This window comes from Vigna unguiculata, chromosome 11, assembly GCF_037176805.1.
Source record: "Vigna unguiculata cultivar grain cowpea cultivar isolate G323 ecotype 2 chromosome 11, ASM3717680v1, whole genome shotgun sequence".
NCBI classification, from domain to species: Eukaryota; Viridiplantae; Streptophyta; class Magnoliopsida; order Fabales; family Fabaceae; genus Vigna; species Vigna unguiculata.
In genome coordinates this window covers 13,387,891-13,408,360 of record NC_140802.1, presented here as the reverse complement: position 1 = coordinate 13,408,360, position 20,470 = coordinate 13,387,891, and the positions used below count along the sequence as shown (strand labels likewise).

The following is a 20,470-nucleotide window of genomic DNA, read 5'->3' as shown; positions in this document are numbered from 1 at the left end:
AAAATAATACTTGTCCTTCAAATAACCTACAACTATAAAGAATATCAATAATCGACTAATTTAACTAAAATTCTGGAATGCCGGCGTTACGATATTTTATTGATTCTTATAATTTTATAACAAATTAAATGATGTTGTGACCAACATCGCCTTTTAAATCTGGCCCGTGAGATGAATGTATATAAACTCTATTTTAACTAAAACTTCTGAAAAATACACAATTATGAGAATCTTACTTGTTATTTCAAAACCACCTATATAATTTTATAGCTTTTAATAAATTTCAACCATATTAGAAGAAATAAATAAAAACATGTCAAAATGAGTAGTAATACCATTCCGAAAAATAATCAAACTTCAACGAAGTCCAAGTTTTATCTACTTTCACTCACAAAAAGGTTGAAAAACCTTTCACAAGAATGCTAAAACAATCAAACAAGAAAAAAGGTGTAACACCCTGCAATTACATTATGTGAAACCATAAAAAGGGGTAATTATTAATTGAATAGCCAACACCTAAAACTGGTTTTAAGATTGATGAATCCCTTGACAAAATGCTCTCAGACTTAAATTATTAAACCTACTCAACGAAACAATAAAGCCGCCACCACTGCAGGCAACAATACAACAATGGTTCTGAGATTGCAAAATTTTGATTTGGTTCTTAAGATTATCCAGTTACCTACTAGACATGTGTGTGACGTGTTCAATTACTGGTTGGCAAACTTGATTCCCTTCTCAATTGATGATTTAAGTTCACCCTTAAGGCTCTCTAGGCCTTGTTTCTCAAAATCAGAGAGAGGTCCCAAGCCCAGAACTTCCTCCACACCGTTCTTCCCAAGCCTCACCTGCAACACATTTTAATCATGGTGTCAACAGCAATAAGCAGTAAACCGACATGGATGACCATTGATTCGGTTGGTGTAACATGTTAACAACACTACAAACTAAAAATAACTTCATATAACTTTTTCACATTCAAATTCAAATTATACACAACATCAAATAAATCAGATGTTTAGGTTCAACATTTTCTCAAAGAAAATAACAAAATACTTAACAATGTTTACTTTTAAGGAAAAAAGTAAAAAACAACACTTTTAAACCCTTCAGCTTGTTTTAATTTGTTGACCAACATTGAACTAGATTTTCCAGTTTTTGACCAGTTCAATTAGAGACTGATTTTGTCATCTAGGACTGGACACAAAGGATAAAAGCAAGTAGGCCATATGCATGGTGAAAATATATGAATCTTAGGGACTGTTTGGGTTTTGAGGAAGTCTGTTCACACTTGTATTTATAAAATGGCACCTTATTTTTACTTTTCAAGTATGTTTTGTTTTCACTAATTTTATAAAAAGATATGTATTTTTCTCAAATCAAGCAGCCCCATTTAAGCACAGAGAGCAGTAAAATTTGAAACACAATAAGATGGTTCCAGTTCAGTGACCTTGGAAGCAAAGAAGGGAAGTTCAGTGATAGTGGATTGCACAAATGAGCACTCAACAACATCTGGGACCCCGTTAAGGCCCTTGAGACAAGCATCAGCGAAAAGGGCACCAGCATAGCTGCAAGATACGTAAAATAAAAATGCAAGATTAGATTTTACATCAGTCTTGCATTAGTATCAATGATCTTCTCTGAATAAACTGACTAAAGATAAATAATTAGTTAATGTCAGACTTACGCCATTGACAAAGTTGCAGAACCCTTTCCAGCCTTAGCTTCCACAACTTCTGTTCCTCCATCTTGAGTCCTCTTTGTAAGAGCCTTGATGACATCATCATCAAGATTGGCTTTTGGTGTAGCCTATACAATTGAAAAACAGTTAGGAATCAGTACTACATTTCAAGCTAGGCAAACAAATTAGGTTTCAAGGAGGATTATTGGATTTATAGAGCAGGAAGGTACTTGAGAAAATAGGGGTAGAATGGTAATGCCTGCATGGCCACCCACAACAGGTACATTGACACCTGCAGAAACAAAAAAACAAACCCAAATCAAATCAAATCTTATATACAACTAAATACAAATTGTTCTTCAAAAGAAGAAGTACATTATACACTTTCAACCCCCTACCCACTTGCAAAAACCACTACAGATTATTTTTCTTGAAATTAGTTGGAATTTCCTTCAAACAAACATGAAAATGAAATCTGACTTCAAACAGTCTGCCTCAGTTGTTCCATCTGTAGGTCAAAATAAAACACCACAAAAGCAAGACATTAAAGTAATTGTTAAGTTTGTTACAGTAGACTTACCATCAACTGGAACATTGGCTTTCCCAGCATAGAAAGTTTTTGCCCTGACAACATCAAGGGTGGTTACACCAAACAATCTCTTCTCATCATATGTTCCAGCTTTCTTGAAAACTTCAGCAGCAATAGGAACAGTGGAGTTCACAGGATTGCTTATCATGTTAACAAGGGCCTGATTCCAAAGATAAAAATATTCAGTATCAAATAAAAAATCATACTAAAAAAGACTGCAACCCATCATATGTAATATACAACAGGACACACACAATTACACTTTTTATTACTAAATCCTATTCTTCAAGTGGGAGGGAAAAGAATTCATATCAAACACTTAATAATACTATCAACCATCATAATCATTGGAAATCACATATCACAAACCCCACCTTACAAGTTGGTTTTCCAAAACTGAGTTAGGCTTAAAACTCATTTTCAAAAATGATTTCAGAATCATTCAAAATGCATCCTAATAAAAATTGTTGGAACTATTGTTCCACCCACTGTCATATTCCCCCTCTATCTCCGCATTCAAAATGTCTTGTCCTTAATGTAAAAGGATGTCCTGAAAATTCAACATCAACTACATATTTGACCCAATTACATTATATAGGTTGGCCCAAACCTCATCTTACAAGCCTTTTTCTAAGGTTAGAATGTTGAGGATCTGACATAATTAGAGATACAGCCAACTTATAATGTATAAATAAGTACAAACCTCATCTTACAAGGCTGTTTTGCAGGGTTATGTTACACTTAAATTCCACTTGCACAAGATGGTATTATAATCATCTAGAATGTATCCCAATCGGGTTAAAACATATTTCCTTAAGAATTATAAATTTTAGTATCAATTCAATTCCCAAAACATTTTCATTGAACAATAGCCACTGTTAAATAGTGCATCCATGGTAACTAAATAAAAGAAAATGAATAATCATTCAAAACCAAACTTAATGAAAGTTCCCTAAACAATTATATATGTTTTCCACGGACATTCAGCAAAACAACACTAACAGTGGCAAACAACATCAACTAACAACAAAAATAAATGAAAAAACAACTCAAGGAAATAGACACTCACATGGGGGCAGTATTTAGAAATAGCAGTACAAAGTGCCTTGACAATGCCAGCATTGATGTTAAAAAGATCATCCCGAGTCATTCCAGGTTTTCTGGGTACACCAGCAGGAATTATAACAACATCTGCACCCTCCAAAGCTTTGCCAAGCTCTGCCTCACCTTGGTACCCTGCAACCTGTAATCCCAATTAAAAAAATAAATAAAAGCTCGATGATTAGTAATACATCATTATACTATAGTAAACATTGCGCATAGTTGCGAAAGAACTCAAGCAATTGTACTAACACATAAAACTACAATATAGCCCGCATCGTTGAAAAAACCCCACAAGAAAGCTAGATCAGTGCACAACATAAATACAGATCTACATGAAACTCCAGTTAAATTTGCCCTTTTGGAAAAAAATATTAACATCAAAACACAGTAAATATCCACTTGCCAAAAAAAAACTACAAAAGGGTAGATCCATGTACCTAGGAAAAATAACTCAATTCATCAACATTAAAATACAGTAAAACTTCCATTCCGAACACCCCCGGCCCCAGAAGTAAAAGGTTACATTAGCATATCTCAGGGAAACAGATCGAATTGCAATACCACACATTAAACTCTAACAAAGTCATCAGATCATTATGCCCCAGAAAAGGGCTCGAGATCAACAGTTCAAGAGAAAACTGTACATGATCTTATCCACAAACAGGCTTAATCAAAAAAATTTTAAAAAAAATAACCATAATCAAAACAGAATAAAAATAGAGGGCGAATTAACCATACAGAGCTCCCGATGCCTCTGAAAAAACAACACCAAAATCACTAAATCCAGCACCTTAACAAAATTACAAAAAGAGAAGACGCTACCGTGGATCAAACCACATTAAAGCTTCAATCTTTGCAAGAACCCCACAAAAGGGTACACAAAAAGCCGCACTACACAAAACTCGTAACTTTGCAACGACCCTATAAAGGGCAACTCGTGAAAACACAGCAAAGTCTATAATTTTAAGAAAAAAACACATAACAATATAATCGGGTTGAGAGTGTGGATCGGGGGTACCTTAGATCTGGTGTTAATGTGGCTGACGTCGGCGGCGACGCCGGGGGTTCCGGCGATATCGTAGAGGGAGAGACTAGAAACGAGGGGATTAAGCTTCATTAGAAGGGAAAGGGGTTGGCCGATCCCGCCGGCGGCACCGAGAACGGCGACCTTGCGTTCTGGCCCGGGCTCAGAGGCGTAGCCACGGCGGGACAAGTGGGAGGCGCCGCGGGTTGCGGCGGAGTGGAGAGATCTGAGCATGGATGGCTTCATCATTGTTCTCTCTCTTTGGTGTTAGCTTCGAGACTCAGCTTTTCGAAAAAATCGAGAGAGAAAAAGGATTAAAGCGTTTGTGCGAGAAGGGTCACAATTTATGGTGAGAATATTAGTGAGTGAGTGATTCTGAGGCTGCAGGTTTTTCGGGTCCACACGAAATAATAGCGTTTAGAAAAAATACGGGTTATCTCGTGAAATAGAAGAAGAGGTAATAAAATAAGAGAGTTATAAAAAAAAAATTATTAAAATAATAAATTAAAAAAAAAAAACAATGATTTCCAATGTTTTAAAGTTTACATTCGTTTATTTATTGTTTAGGAATCTAGTAAACTTTAGTTATAAACTTTTGAAAATATTCTTTTTCTTTTTGTATAAAATTTAAAAGTAGTATTTATTTTGGAATATGTAAATAATATTTTTGAATCTCAAAATTTTAGTTTAAATTACTTTTTTTTCCCTCTATTTGTCAAGAAATTTCAGTTTGGTCCTCAAGTTTTTCATTATCTTAATTTGGTCCTCATTTTCTTAAAAATGATTCAATTTAGTCCTTGTTATTAATTTTGACCGATATTAAAGTCAACTACACGTGTCAATTTCTTATTTTTTTAAATTTTTTGAATTTTTTTTGAATTTTTTTTATTTTTTACACATGTCACTTCACACTTGTGTCATGTGTCAAAATGAATCAATTTGGTCCCTATATTTGATTTTAGTTTCAATTTAGTCCCAATTTTTGTAAAAAATGAAGCAATATTGTCCATCCTTAGATTGACACTCAATTTAATCTTTGTATATAACTTATGATGATATTCTTAATAAAATTGACGTTTTTATTAAATATTTGTAGAAATATTTTTAAACAAGTTTTTTTTTCTTAGTTCTATTATTAAACAAAGTTAAACCCCAAACTTAATTTCAAAAATTAACAATTTTGTCATCATATATAAAGGCATCAAGTGTATCATATTATACAAACTTAGTGAAGATTAAAAATCAAATAAATTGTCAATCATAAGTTTAGGAACTAAATTTTAAGTTTAAAACAAAACCAAAGTCTAATGTTTTGTATAGAATTTAAAGTTAATTTAAAATATTTATAGAAATATTTAATAAAAATGTTAATTTTAGTAAGAATATCACCATAAGATTTATAAAAAAGTAAATTTAGTGTCAATTTAAGAAAGGACAATATTACTTCATTTTTACAAAAAATAGGACTAAATTGAAACTAAAAACAAATATAGGGACCAAATTGAGTCACTTTGACATGTGGCATAACTATGAAGTGACACGTGTAAGAAATTCAAAAAAATTCAAAAAAAAATTCAAAAAATTCAAAAAATCCAAAAATTGACACGTGGCGTTGACTTTAACACTGTCTGGTCAAATTAACGGTAAGAACCAAATTGAATCATTTTTAAGAAAATGAGGACCAAATTGAGACAACAAAAAACTTGAGAATCAAAATGAAATTTCTTGACAAATAGAGGGACCAAAAGAGTAATTTAACCTAAATTTTAATAGGTATCATGTGAATGTGATGATTTTAGTACATAAAAGCCCTAGCTGTTATTTAAAATAGTTTCCCTCTCTTCATTTACACAATTACTTTTAATGTAGAAAATTTTAAATAAATAAATATAATATATATATATATATATATATATATATATATATAAAGAATGTTGGATATATTTGTGTTCTTGTTAAAAAAGGTGTAAAGTAACCTTCAACATAAAACAAAAAGTAAGGAAAATTTTAACCTTAGCTAATGACTCACTTAGGCCAAAATTCACCCGTCCATTGACCTTGGGAGTAACATTTTTATTTATAGAAGGTAAATCGATTATAAATATTGTTGATAATCAAATAATACATAATAACGACCTTAACAAATAATTAAAATATCCCCTTAAATAACAACTAGAAAATTTCCCTAGATAATTACTAATATATCTTTTCTAAATATATTTCCTCCTTAAATAATCAATTTCACAAAATCTATGCCTCTATATTTATATGCATCATCTCCTCAACCTTAGCTTCTTACAGAGAGACTGGTCTAAAGACGACACCCTCTCATATCTTGTTGATTCACCGATCACCTTCAATAGTGTCGGTCTTAAGCAACTACTTCGACTTCATAATAATATCTCTATACCTTTGTTGGGCTTTATGGCCATGTCCTTATACCTTTACTCTGTGACCTCGGCTTTATGGCGACATCCCTATACCTTTGCTCTGTGAACTCGACTTTATGGTGATGTCCCTATACCTTTGCTCTATGACCTTAACTTTATGGCGATGTCCCTATACCTTTGCTCATTAACCTTGATAAAATCTCGACAGTCTTACTTTGGGAAGGTACAATTGGTAATCAACATGCAATGTTTATCTCTTAAGCATGTCGAAAATCTTTAGTAAAGATGAATTTGATTATTAAACTGATAAAAATATTACATAGACTAATCTCTTCTGACCTTTTTAAAAATAAATATTTTCCTTATAAATAATTTAGTTGCATGATTTTCAAGTTTGGATGAACAAGTTCATGGATACAAATTCACCAACCACATGTGAGAACTTTATATCATATCATATATACTTAAAACAGATAATATATTTTTATTATATGGGATGACTTTGTATAAGAATTTGATCAAGATGTATTCATAATAAATAATGAATATATTCTAGAACATGATTTATCTCATAAAATGTGTTACAATTGTATCCATTTTATAAATATATCTAAAAGAATTTTTTAAAAGTTTTACATATATGAAAATTAAACTCTTTATATATTAATAGTGAAAACACATGTCTTATGAGTAATTCTAGCAAACCAGTCAATCATATCAATCATATGAGATATCAGTAATTGTATCAAATTAATGGACGATCATTAATTTATAACACTCCCTCTTAGGTGTCCATTGATAAAAAAATGTGTGTGTCTCGTTAAAACTGCATGATTTGATGGTGGTTTTATTATGGTTTATTTCACAAATCGCCATGAAATAACCTGTTTGTGATCGACCATTATGAGCAGTGGTGGACTATAATAGGGGTAAGGGGGCCATGCAATTAAAAAAAATGTGTAGTATATCAAAAATCAAAGAAAATTAAATTAAATCTTTTTTATTTGATTTATAAATCATAATATTTAATATTAATTGATAATAAAATTTGAAATCAAATATAATAAAGAATAAAAAAAATTATTAAGATATTTTTTGTTTGTCTCTTGAGTTTCTCACGTATTGTTCTCATCTTTTACTTTTACTTGTTTTTTTTGTATTTTTAAACAGAAAAATAATCATTGTCTCTACTCTTATCTCTTATATGTTCTTTTCCCTTCTTGAAAAAACATACTTTTTTTTGTCTTACTTGATAGTGAAATATTAGTTTAATAGTTAAAATTATTTTTTATCTAACGAGCTTTTTGTATATTCATTTTTAAGAATATAGAACAAAAAAAAAATTGTACTATGTATTTTTTTCATAACTGATTTTTAATTGTAGCTTAACTATCATGAATTTTTATTTTAGTATTTGTGTCTCAATTTTTTATTAGATTGTGACAAATTATTCTTTAGTCATAGTCTTTAAAAAAATTATATTGGTAAAGAATAAAAGAACAAATTATATTTTAAAATGATAAAAAAGGAAATTGTGTGAAGATGAAAACAAGACAAATTCAACTTTTTCACATATATTATGAACCATGATATTACTCACTCAATTGTCCAATTATAAATTTTTTTTCTTAAAGTTCAAAGAATTACAAGTGAGTCATTACTATAATAGAAAAACAGTTTTTTGTAATGAAGATTATCAAAACAAGATTATTGAATAAAGATGGAAGGTGAATTTTTTGCAGACAATATGTTTATTTACATTGAAAAAGAAATAGTTGGAAATTTTAGTTCTGGTCCAATTATTGATGAGTTCAAGAATATGAAAGAACAAATGACAATAATTATTATTTCTTTATATAATTATGGTTATACTAAATTATGTATTCATTATCTTTGCCTTAGTGACAATAATTAAATATATAAATTTTGATGTATTATTTTGGCTCCCCCTAAAATATTAATCAAGATTTGCCACTATTTATGAGGATCTGATAAATAACTTGCATCTACATAACCCATTAGATATAATTTTGAATCATTTGGGTAAAATAACCCCATATTCATAGTGTCTTTAAGATCACGAAGTATATGTTTTACTCTAGTTCAATCTTCTTGTAGATGAAGAACTATATCTTGCTAACAAATTTACAACAAATGTTATATCAGGTCAAATATAATTTGCTTTATTGGACAAATTAAATCCTTCAGGGAGTTTCATATAAATATTGTTCTCAAGAGTTTTATATGAACAAGCTATAACAACATCCAGTTGATGTAAATTCAGATCTTCTTATGCAACTAGGATAATTAAATATCTAAATGTTGTTGCATCCAATACTAGTGAATATGTCTCTTCAAAATCAATATTAGGTCTTTGTGAAAAATCTTGAGCAACTAACCGTGCTTTGTATCTAACAATTTCACCATTCTCATTTCGTTTTTGTACAAAAATCTATTTGTACCCAACAAATTTTACACCTTAAAGTGTGCGAACTACAGATCCAAAAATATTTCATTTAGCAAGGGAATCTAATTTTGCTTTGATTGCATCTTTCCATTTTGACCAATCATTTCTTTGACGACAATCTTCAATTGTCATTGGCTTTTGATCACATTGTCACTTTATTGAGATCTTGTCATTTTCAACAATTTCAAGTACTTGAGGTTCTTTTGGAATCGAATTATTAATTATATCAAATAAATCTTTTGGGATTTCCACATTTTCACTTAGGTCATCTTGCATTTTGGCTCATTTTCTCATTCAAGAGTTATTATCTTCGGAACCAATCGACCTACCCCGCTTCAAGTGTGTCTTTACAACCAACAATGATTTTATCATTATAAATGAATTATCCTTTGAACTTCTAGTTCACAGTCTTTTGTACGAAAATCAAAACAAGATAATGATAATTCATTCCAATCAATATCTTTTTCCAATTGTTTTCTTTCTCCCCTTAATATTGGAAACATTTATTCATCAAAATGACAATCAAAAAATCAAATTGTGAATAAGTCTCTCGTTGGTAGTTCAAGATATTTTATTATTGAGGGAGAATCATGTCCAACATAAATTCTCAATCGTCTTTAAGGACCTATCATAGTCCCTTTTGGTAGGGAAATTAGAACATATACACCACACCCCAAATTTCTTAAATGAGAAATATTAGGTTATCGATCAAAAACTAACTACGTAATAGAGTATTTGTGACAACTTATTGGCTTGATGCATGTAAAATTGCATATCCCCAAGTAGCCATTGGAAAATTAGCTCTAATAAGTAATGATCTTGCAACTAGTTTTAGATGTTTTATTAATGATTTCACAAGTCCATTTTGAGTATGAACATGTTGTACTGGATATTCAACTTCAATTCCAATTGATAAATAATACTCATGAAAAGCATAAGATGTAAATTCACCAGCATTATCAAGATAAATATTCTCAATTGGATAATTTGGGAAGTGAGCTTTTAACTTGATTAATGGCTAATAACTTTGAAAACGTTTTATTGCTAGTTGATAATAAACAAATATGTAACCATCTATTTGATGTATCAATTAAAACCATTAAATATCTAAATGATCCACATGATGGGTGTATTAGTCCATAAATATCACCCTGTATTCGTTTTAAAAATGAGATTGACTCATTTCTAATTTTTATAGTGATCATCTTATTATCAACTTTCCTTTGTGAACGTGCAGTACATGAGAACTCATTGATCTGAAGAAGTTTTTTTACTCTCAAGTGGTTATCTACATGAGTTTTTCAACGATTTTTCTCATCATAATAGATTTAGGATGACCTAACTGATCATGTCAAACAAGGAATTCATTTTGATTCGTAAACTTCTGGTTTACCATGACATGCGTTTCAATTATACTAATATATGTGTTATATAAACCATCAAATTGATCATGCCAAACAAGGAATTCATTTTGATTTGTAAACTCCTGGTTTACTATGACATGCATTTCAATTGTACTAATATATGTGTACAAACCATAAGAGAAGGTTGATCATTTCTCCAACACACGTTTTTTTTCTTTATTCAACCCAAGTCTAGTGATATAAAGATATTTCATTTCTCCTTCATTGTTTGTCTTAATATGATATCCATTTAGACAAATATCCTTGAAACTTAATAAGTTTCTTTTAAACTTCTTAGTAAAACTATTGTAGCTCTTTTAGAGCGTTCAAATATATTTGTAGTACTAGAGATAATGCTAATATTGACTTCTCGCATAACCAAACAAGAGAAAAAAAGATTTATTATTACTCTTGATAATTGTATGAATTGTTGCACAATATATTTATTAGTCTATACAACACTATTGCATGCCAAATGATCATATATATAATTAAATTTTAATGTACTTAATAACCTCAACTCGTTGTAGGTACCATCCAAAATTAATCAACTCTGCAAGACATATATTATCATATAATAACAAATAAAACAAAGTATAAAACATCATGTCCAAAAAACTTTAAACCTTTATATACGTATATGTATAGTATAACAAAATCACAAATCACAAATCCATATCAAAACCCCTATTTAACATTCTTAGACATAATATGTATATTTTAATATATCATTAACTTAAAAGATATTCATTTGTAATATATGTATAATGTATAATATTGGTATTTGAATATCTCCATTCACACTTCTATAACAATTACTATAAAAGATCTATATAATAATAAATGTTTATCATACACTCAAATGAGTGGCACTCATATGACCATAATCAAAATCACCATCTTCATAAGTAAATAATGTTTTTATGTTCTTTTCTTTATTTTTTTAAGATGCTTTAGTGTACAACAAGTACAACTCAAATGGTATTTACCACCGCAATGATAACATATACTTTATTTACCATTATTTTCACCTTTTCCTTTTTCCTTTTTTACATTATTGATCCACTTTTGGTGATAAAATGTCTATTTGAAATTTCCTTTATGACCATGTCTATGATCACTATCACAACCATGAAAATATAAATCAAATATCTAGGATAATATAGTGATCAACCAAGGATCAATCCTATGGATAGACAAATGATAATGATTGATTTAGTGAACTTATCTTGTGGAAAAGAGGAAATCTTATCAAAATATACTTGAATTAAAACTGAAACAAACTTAAAATATTATGCATATGCAAAAATGCAAATTATTTGATGAAATGCCTAAATGAAATCTGATGCACCTAAGATGTTTGACAAAATGCTAAGACTAACGAAGGCCATAGATGTGTGAATATGCAATGCCATGATCCTAAAATCGAATTGAGCTTACAAAAAACTTATACTACCTAAATTAAACCTAATTGGATCAATAAAACAAGCTGAGAATGCAAATATGCAGAAAACAAAAGTTTGGAAAAATCCTGAGAGCACCTCATGTGTGTAGATACAGGGAAGCGTTCGAACTCAAAATCTGTTGCATGAATAAAAAATGTAATGATGCAGAATATCTAGGAATGATCTCCACTGAACACAAGAACAAGAATCACTAAAAAAATGTTAAGTAAAACTCGAGATCCTAAATGATGAACCTTAATTAACGGTTTTAACGAACTTATGAACAATCGTAAAATTGAATACAATAAATGATGAATTGGATGCGAAAACGGTGTAGAAACCATGCATGTGAGCTCATGATGAGGATGCAAACTAGAATCAAACACAAGAAACCCGAATTAATAAAAAACAAAAATCACATGTGAGTGGAACAATGGTTGAATGTAGTAGAAATGAGAATCATGATTCAATTCGGTGATTTATGTATGGTGATCATAATCATACGACCTTTGATATCTAAGTAATACACTACAAGAAAATTGTCAATTACCTACGAAAAATTATCTACGAAATTTTTTTCATAGATGATTTCGTTTTATCTACGAAATAATTTTGTAGATAATATTAATCTTCATAAGTAATAAAAAAAACATTTACCTACAAAAAAATCATAGATAAGCATGGTGTACTTTAACAAAAAAATTTCATATGAAAATAAGGGTAGAAAGTAATTATCATAAAAAGAAATATATAAATTATTTTTAAAAACCTTACCTACGAAAAATATTTCGTATGTAATTATTATATAAGTTTTTTAATTAAAAATAATATGTTATTTTAAAAACATTACCTAGGTTTTAGTTTTATTTTGTATTTCAAAATTTTTACGACCCTTTCTCTTCCAATTATTCACTCCATTCTTCACTTACGAAGGCCAGATCCACTGTGTGAGGAGAACCCTAGAAACAGCGCCACCATTGCAAACTCAACCAGATCGACCAGACCGTTGTTGTGCTTTGTTGGACCTACATCAACTCCCACACACCAGATCTCACTTGTGAAGACACATATCACCTCTACGGCACAACTCCATCGTCGTGTCATTACAACAACGAACGAGAATAGCTCTACCACCGAAAGCGTAGGCCACTATCGCCCACCACCGCGATGCGTCTCCTACACCTCGTCGTCACCATGAACAACTCACGAAAGTAGATGAAACCACCACAATCGTCGTTGCAAACTAACGCCACCTTGTCGTTGTTCTCTTCGCGTTCCCTCTTCTGCGCGTTGTTGCTTCCGCTATTCTCGTCGTCAATGGGTTGGTTTAAGGTTTGGAATTGGTGTTGTTGCGGCTGGTGCAGATGGAGATCTCTTTGCTGGTGCAGAAGCTACCATGGCTACCCTGTGATTTCATCACCTTGAGGCCAGGGAAGAAGAAGCATCGCCTAGATTCATCCAATGAAAACATTGTTGCTCGAGTATAAAAAAATAGGGTTGTATAGAATTTTTCAAAAAGTTCCAAATTGGATTGGGGATTTAGGTTCGTAACCTATAAAAATTTGAAACGAGAGATTAGGGATTTTTTTCTCCACTTAATTACCAAAATGTATCATGTAGGTTGAGGATCTGCAATGTTATTAGTTTCTTTAAAGTATGGATAATGTGGGTTAGCCTTTTACATTTCCCTTTGATCTATTAAGAAAAGTAGAGTATTTACGTTTTTGTTTAGATAAAACTATTTGATATATATATATATATATATATATATATATATATATATATATATATGAAGAAATAGAATACAATTTTGTGTATTAATAATGAGTGGTTTGCTATGCTTTTTAATTAAGTTGTTTATATTTTAATTAAGCTTTTTATATATATTTTATACAAATTATACTACAATCAGTGCATGTCGGAGACTTATACAAGGTAAAAGGTGGTAAACTTCTTTTAAAGTGATAGAGTTATTATTGCTTTCAATTTGAGAATAAAGCATATTAAGTTTTAGGAGGAGTTTGAAAGAGCAATAGCTCTACTTGAAATGTACATTTAAACTTTTTATGAAATCATGGAACATAATAGCATGTTTAAACATTTAATTAATAATAAGTTACTTTTATTATTTAAATTATGATAAATTGAACTCAAATGGAGAATAAAAAAAATAGTTATTTAAATCAACAAGTGTTTCATTTTTTTTATATGCATGTATTTGAATTTGAATTCAACCTTTATAGAGGGATCCATTACTTCACTGGGTGGAGACAAAATTTGGCTTTAAACTGTTGTTTACTCCAAGCATTTTTCGGTGGAAAGAAAGAAGATAAGATAGTATTATTACATCCTTGTAACATATCCAATTAAGAATTTTTATTATTGTCCTTATAATTTTTAAATATTCTTATATCTCCTTGTAACATATTCCTTAATAAATTTCAATTAAGTATTTTTATCATTATTGTCACAATTTTTGTATTTCTTTACTTGGAATTATGGATGTATAATTATAATGTTAATAAAAAATTTAGAAAATAATGGCCCAATAGGGTTCAAAGCAATGACCTCTGAAGGTATGTATGAATGCTTTACCACTAAGCTAAAAAAGATGATTTGATAATTAATACACTGGTTTATATATATCGTCCAAACATCTGTATTGATTTTTTTTAATATTTAAGTTATTTACGATGATTTTTTTTAATATTTAAGTTATTTACGAAAAAATTTGTATGTAAGTTATCTACGAAAAATTTTGTAGATAATTTATTTACGAAAATCTTTGTAGATACTTTATCTACGAAAATTTTCGTGGGTAACTTATCTATGAATGTTTTTGTAAGTAACTTGAATTTTTCCTTACGACTATTTTCGTAGATATTTTTTGTAGATAAAATTATCTACGAATGCATATTTTGTAGATAAGGTTACCTACCAGCTGAATATCTACGAAATCTGCTTCGTAGGTAATTCGTAGATAACATCAAATTACCTACGAAAATTGTATGTTATCTACAAATTATAGGCATAGATAATAACCATATTTCTTGTAGTGATATTACTATGCATCCTTTGCAAATTCAACTCGTTTCCAAGTTGAATCTAGTGTTGTTGTAGATCAACATCACTCAAACACTCCAAATTGAATCATGAACTCACTTCATTCGTGAATGATGGAAATCATGGTCATTAATCGGTAGAAACAAAAGGAAAACAACAAATTCATAGCACAAAAGATGTTTACAACAATTGGAATTAATAGAACGAAGGTATGGGTTACAACACAACTCCAAATAGCAAAGAATTGTGGCAGAAAAGTGCAAAAAAATGATGCAAAGAAGTGTTCCAAAACACCAATGTGTGGTGTGGTGGAGAAGAAGAAATGGTATCGGGATGGAGGAGAGGAATGGTGGTGAATGGTGTTCGTGATGTGTTCTGGTGTGTGTTTCAAATGTGAATTGGCTCCCAAGTTAACAAAATCAACACTTGTTACTGGTTGTATAGGTTTCATTCCCTACCAACTACCATAAAATGTGCCTATCTACTTTTGCAATTTCTCCTTGGAACTTCAGTGGCAGGTTTCCCAACAGTTGTGCTAGCCTACTACAGGTCACTTGTTCATGTTTAGTGGTGCTTCCACGTCCTTGACCTACTACAGTAAGTGAGTGAGTCCAACTGGCTCATAACAGCTCCAAACTCCTCATTCAAAGGTTTGTCTTCAACTTAATCTTGCATGACATTAGCTCCACATCACCTCTCATCAAAGTAGCATCTTCTCACACTCAATTCCAATCCAACATCTCCAATCTAATCCTCTGGCTATATTTTCACTAAAAGAACAAGTTAGCATTCACAAAACCAAATTATGTTATGCCTACAATGCGCCTAAAAGAGTTAAACATGCAAAGATGAGATTTAAGAGTGTTATGCATAATTGGACCATATTTCAGCCATCTCAAAGTCACAACAAGTGTATCTCAATGCCCTAAAGCTTTCCCCAAGCTTGCCACTCATTTGGAATTGAAAAGCAAAACGTCAACTATGGGTCAAACTTTGGTCAACATTTGCACCAAAAAGCCAACTCTGTCAAATATGAGCAAATTGATTAGATTAGCTTTCTCTTTATGATTTCTATAAACTCTAAGATGGGATTCTAGGTCTTCCTTATGCATTTCACTCAAAAAATCTAAGAAGACAATGTTAGTCATGCCAAACCATTTCTAAAGACTCCTAAATCTAGACCAAATTCTACTTCTAAGCCTATCTATCAAACTAAGACTTACACTATCATGCCACTATGGATTTATGAACCTAAAATGCATGCTAAACTGGACCAAACTAATAACACTTATAAGGATTACACCAAAAATGCATTAAAAGTACCTAATTAAGCTACTTTTGCAAAACTAGACTAGAAACCTAACTAATTGTTTTGTTCAGCCATAAGAAGACATGAAATAAATTCAGAATATCTGTGAAATTCTTTTCCACGATATCATTGTTGTAGGAGCAAATCATTTGTTCAGATGCTTTATTTATTTCTTTACTGACATTACCAAGACCCATTGTATCTAAATGTATTTCAACATTCAATATTCAATATAAGTAATTTTTCCTCGTAATAATCACCATCATAATAAAAATAATAATAATAATAAGACAAAGATGAAAATTAATAAAGTCAAACAATTCTTATAAAAAAAATAAGAATATAAGATAAAATTGTAAATGAAGAAAGGATTAGAAAGAGCTTGATTAAGACACACATAACACAATCCTTAGAGAGAAAACGCTTTCACTAATGCTCAATTGGTTGAAGCATCATGCTGATAACATGTTATAAGATAAAGTTAATGGCTAGGCCCAAGTCATCATCTTGTGCGTCCATAAGAGGAGCCTAGGGTTGCATTTGTTGCCTTATTCGCTCTTGCAAGTGTTTTCGTCCTTCGGCTTTATTTGCTTTGGTTTTCTTTCTTTTTGGTTATTTTTTGCAAAGTTATGCGATATGTGATCGTAGTTGTGGTACCGCTAGTTGTCATCATTGTTAGCATAAATAAGTAGAAACAAATAACATTATAGATATAGGAAGATAAAAGATCCCAAATAAACATTTTTTTTGGGAATAAATTGTTTACTTATCTCTTGGACGTTTGTCTTTGGATTGTCTTAGGTGTTTTGTCAGTTGACATTTGTCCTCATACTTATTTCCTATTGATGTTTGTCTTGAGGTGACCTTAGTGATTACTTTTTCATTAAGTTCTTCTAGCTTGTAGGCTCTAATTTGGAGGGAGTCTATAATGCAATATAGTTCTTCCTAATTGAGTGCAAGCTTTCCTTTTGTTTAAAGTCTCGAGTGTCACCGAACTTTCTCCATACTAGGTTTGTCTTTTAGAACATTATTTCTTGAACCTGAGCATTGTAAGACTAGGTTGTTATTTTCTTAGCCATTGCTTTTCTAATATGATTATCTCACCAAGTTTGATATCATGACTATCTCTTTGAGTTCATCCAATTCTATATTGTTTAGCTACTATTTTCCTGACATGAAATGGTGGCGCAAGGATGTACCTTCAAGCTTTGTCGTCATCATGGGTGAGCTTTTCTTGTACTTTAGTTTTGAAACATTGAGTTTCTATTATACTATGGTATTGGAACGTCGAGTCGCTCTTGCTCCTGTACTCGGGTATTGCCATCCCCAATTACTTTTGTACTTGGGTATTGGAATGCCAAGTTACTCTTTTACCTGGGTATTGGAACATCGAGTTGTTCTTGTACTCAAGTATTGGAACGATAATTTATTCATGTACTTTGGTGTTGGAATGTTGATTTGTTCCTTCCATAGTCTATTTTGTTGATCCCAATTTTTGGAGATCAACATTATTCCTGGCCTTTGTGGTTGTTGGAGTGATTATGCCATTCTTTACGTTTAGACTATTAGGCTCCTTTCAGAATGGTTTGTTTGAGATTTCACTACTTGGACATAGTTCGATAATTTCTTCTTGGGTTGTTCTTATTTAGAGGGATCTTTTTTTCTCTATTTTGTCAAGTTTCTGGTTCTTTTACTTAAGTGTTGTATTGTCGTGCAACCTTTTGTTTCGTTGTTGCTTCTCTTATGTGGGCTTCTTCTCGGACTTCGTGAATGAGATGTAGATCAACTTGGAGGTTACTAAGTAGACTCCTAGGAAAGAGAGGTGAGTCACCTAAACAAATTTAAGAACCTTATTTTTCCTAGCCAGAGTTTTCCTTATACTCTTTTTACAAATTTCCTCATAGAAATTCATGCTTTTGTTTTGATGAAATATCCTTAGCCATGACATCGATACTCCACCAGAAAATATCACTTGAACTCCAAAGTTTCTTCTTGTACCTTGTAAATGTTGACCTATCATCATTCTCATGCATCAAGGACTTTTTTGTCGTTGTGGTTTAGATTGATTTGTAAGTTATCATCGTTGTGAGCTTCACGAAAGCTTCATCTCCAAGTTGGAGTATTACGCTCTCAAGAGTCGAGCTATTGCATCCTTGTCGGACAACTTCAAGTCCTAGTGAAAGAGAGGAGAGATCCACCACCTTAGCCATTCGAACCATGAAAGGAAGTTGTTTTTCATCTTAGTTTTGTTGGCAAAAAGAGTATGATTTAAGTTAAAAAGATTTTGATGATGACAAGGAATCTCAAACAAATATTGGGAAGATATTTTGAAGACAAGTTAATTGATATTTAAAGTTTTCTTATAATAAGTTAATTATGTTTTGAGTAGTTTAAATTAGCTTAAAAATAGCAACCAACTCTAAATCTTTCTGGGATCCTTTTATTTTCGTAAAATTCATTTTGATAATCGATTATCACTTAGCATAATCGATTATCTTAAGTTATGTTCAATTTTTAGAAAACCCACTAGAATAATCGATTATCTCTATGGATAATCGATTATTAGCTCAAACTTTTGTTTTTAGAAAATGCACTAGAATAATCGATTATCACTTATGATAATCAATTATCCCTAGCATTTTTTAATTTGTCTTTTCAGCTTCTTGACCTAGTTTTCAAACCTCTTTAAATGGAACTCTTTTCCTCTTATCAAATCATTTTTTAGGAATTAGAGTTCAAGTGTTGTGACTGCAAAGTGTTTCTCTAAACGCTCTTAAAAATTGCTTTGAAAAGTCTAGTGTGGGTAGAGCGATAACTTTTCCTAAGTGGGTTCTTGGAAGATTGGGTGCTGCTGTTGTTACTAGAAAATTTGATCGTCCTCTGTATTATTGAGAGGAAGTGTTTTGCAATCTCTTGTGTTCTCAAGAGAAGTGTTTTCTAAACCTTTACTCTCTTAATCTGATTGTACTGTGATTATTTTTTAGTGATTGAGTTAATCACTTTGTTTAAGAGATTATTATATGGACGTAGGGTCTTTTGATCTGAACTAGTATAAATATTTGTGCTGATCTTTTTTCGTATACTCTTTAAATTATATGCACATGCGTTTAAAGGAACCGAGACTTTAATTGAAACGATAAAATTTTGGGAAAAATTATTTAAAGTATTAATTTTATTAATAAAGCAATTCACCCACCCTCTTCGTTTTTGTCCATTAACAAATCATTCTGTTACACGATTCTAACAATTGGTATCAAAGCTTGCTTTGATAGTTTTTCAAAAAAATTTGAAAATGGTTGGACAAAACCAAACCTTTGCTGGGGGTGCTTCTATTAACAGACCTCCATTCTTTGTTGGAGAAATTATCCCTTTTGCATAGTGAGAATGCAATTTTTTTGGAATGTGTTGATAGGGGTATTTGGGATGACGTGATAAATGGTCGTTTCATTCCTATGATAACTATCAATGATATTCAAGAAACTAAACCCTTTGCTCAGTGGACTATAAATGGAAGTAGAAGAGACCAATAATACATGAGGACGATAAATATAATATCATATGCTTTAATCCTTGAGGAGTTTTACAAGATATATGTTTGCACTAGTGCGTGTGAAATGTCGGAGATTATTTGTGTCACTCATGAAGGAACAAATAATGTAAAATGGGCTCGGAAGAACTCCTTGATCCAAGAATATGAAATGTTTCGAATGTAGCAGGGAGAAACCATTTACGATGTATAGAAGCGATTCACACACATCGTCAACTAGACATGTGAAAGTGAGTCAACCTGACTCACATGGCATCTTAATTCAAAACTCAAAAATGTATAAGGAATCAATTACAACAATGCTTACAAATACCATAAATCATGTAGATTGATACAACATTAGTAATTACCAACTTAAGATAACCACAAAGCCCTAGTCAGATTCACATCATAATTAATTCACTACAAAGCTTTAAAGGCAGGAATTGTTACAGTGGAGTATGAAAGG

The 20,470-nt window shown here is 31.1% G+C and overlaps 1 protein-coding gene across 1 annotated transcript; it reads right to left on the bottom strand.

Moving 5' to 3' along the window:
• Positions 1 to 314: 314 nt before the first annotated feature.
• LOC114169610 (malate dehydrogenase, mitochondrial) lies at positions 315 to 4,780 on the bottom strand. Its single transcript, XM_028054847.2, has 7 exons — positions 4,393 to 4,780; positions 3,340 to 3,513; positions 2,262 to 2,430; positions 1,912 to 1,973; positions 1,688 to 1,809; positions 1,451 to 1,568; positions 315 to 848 (listed from the first exon to the last, which is right to left on the bottom strand). The coding sequence occupies exons 1-7, from the start codon at positions 4,645 to 4,647 to the stop codon at positions 711 to 713; spliced, it is 1,038 nt and encodes a 345-aa protein (XP_027910648.1). The 5' UTR covers positions 4,648 to 4,780; the 3' UTR covers positions 315 to 710.
• Between the last annotated feature and the right edge of the window lie 15,690 nt (positions 4,781 to 20,470).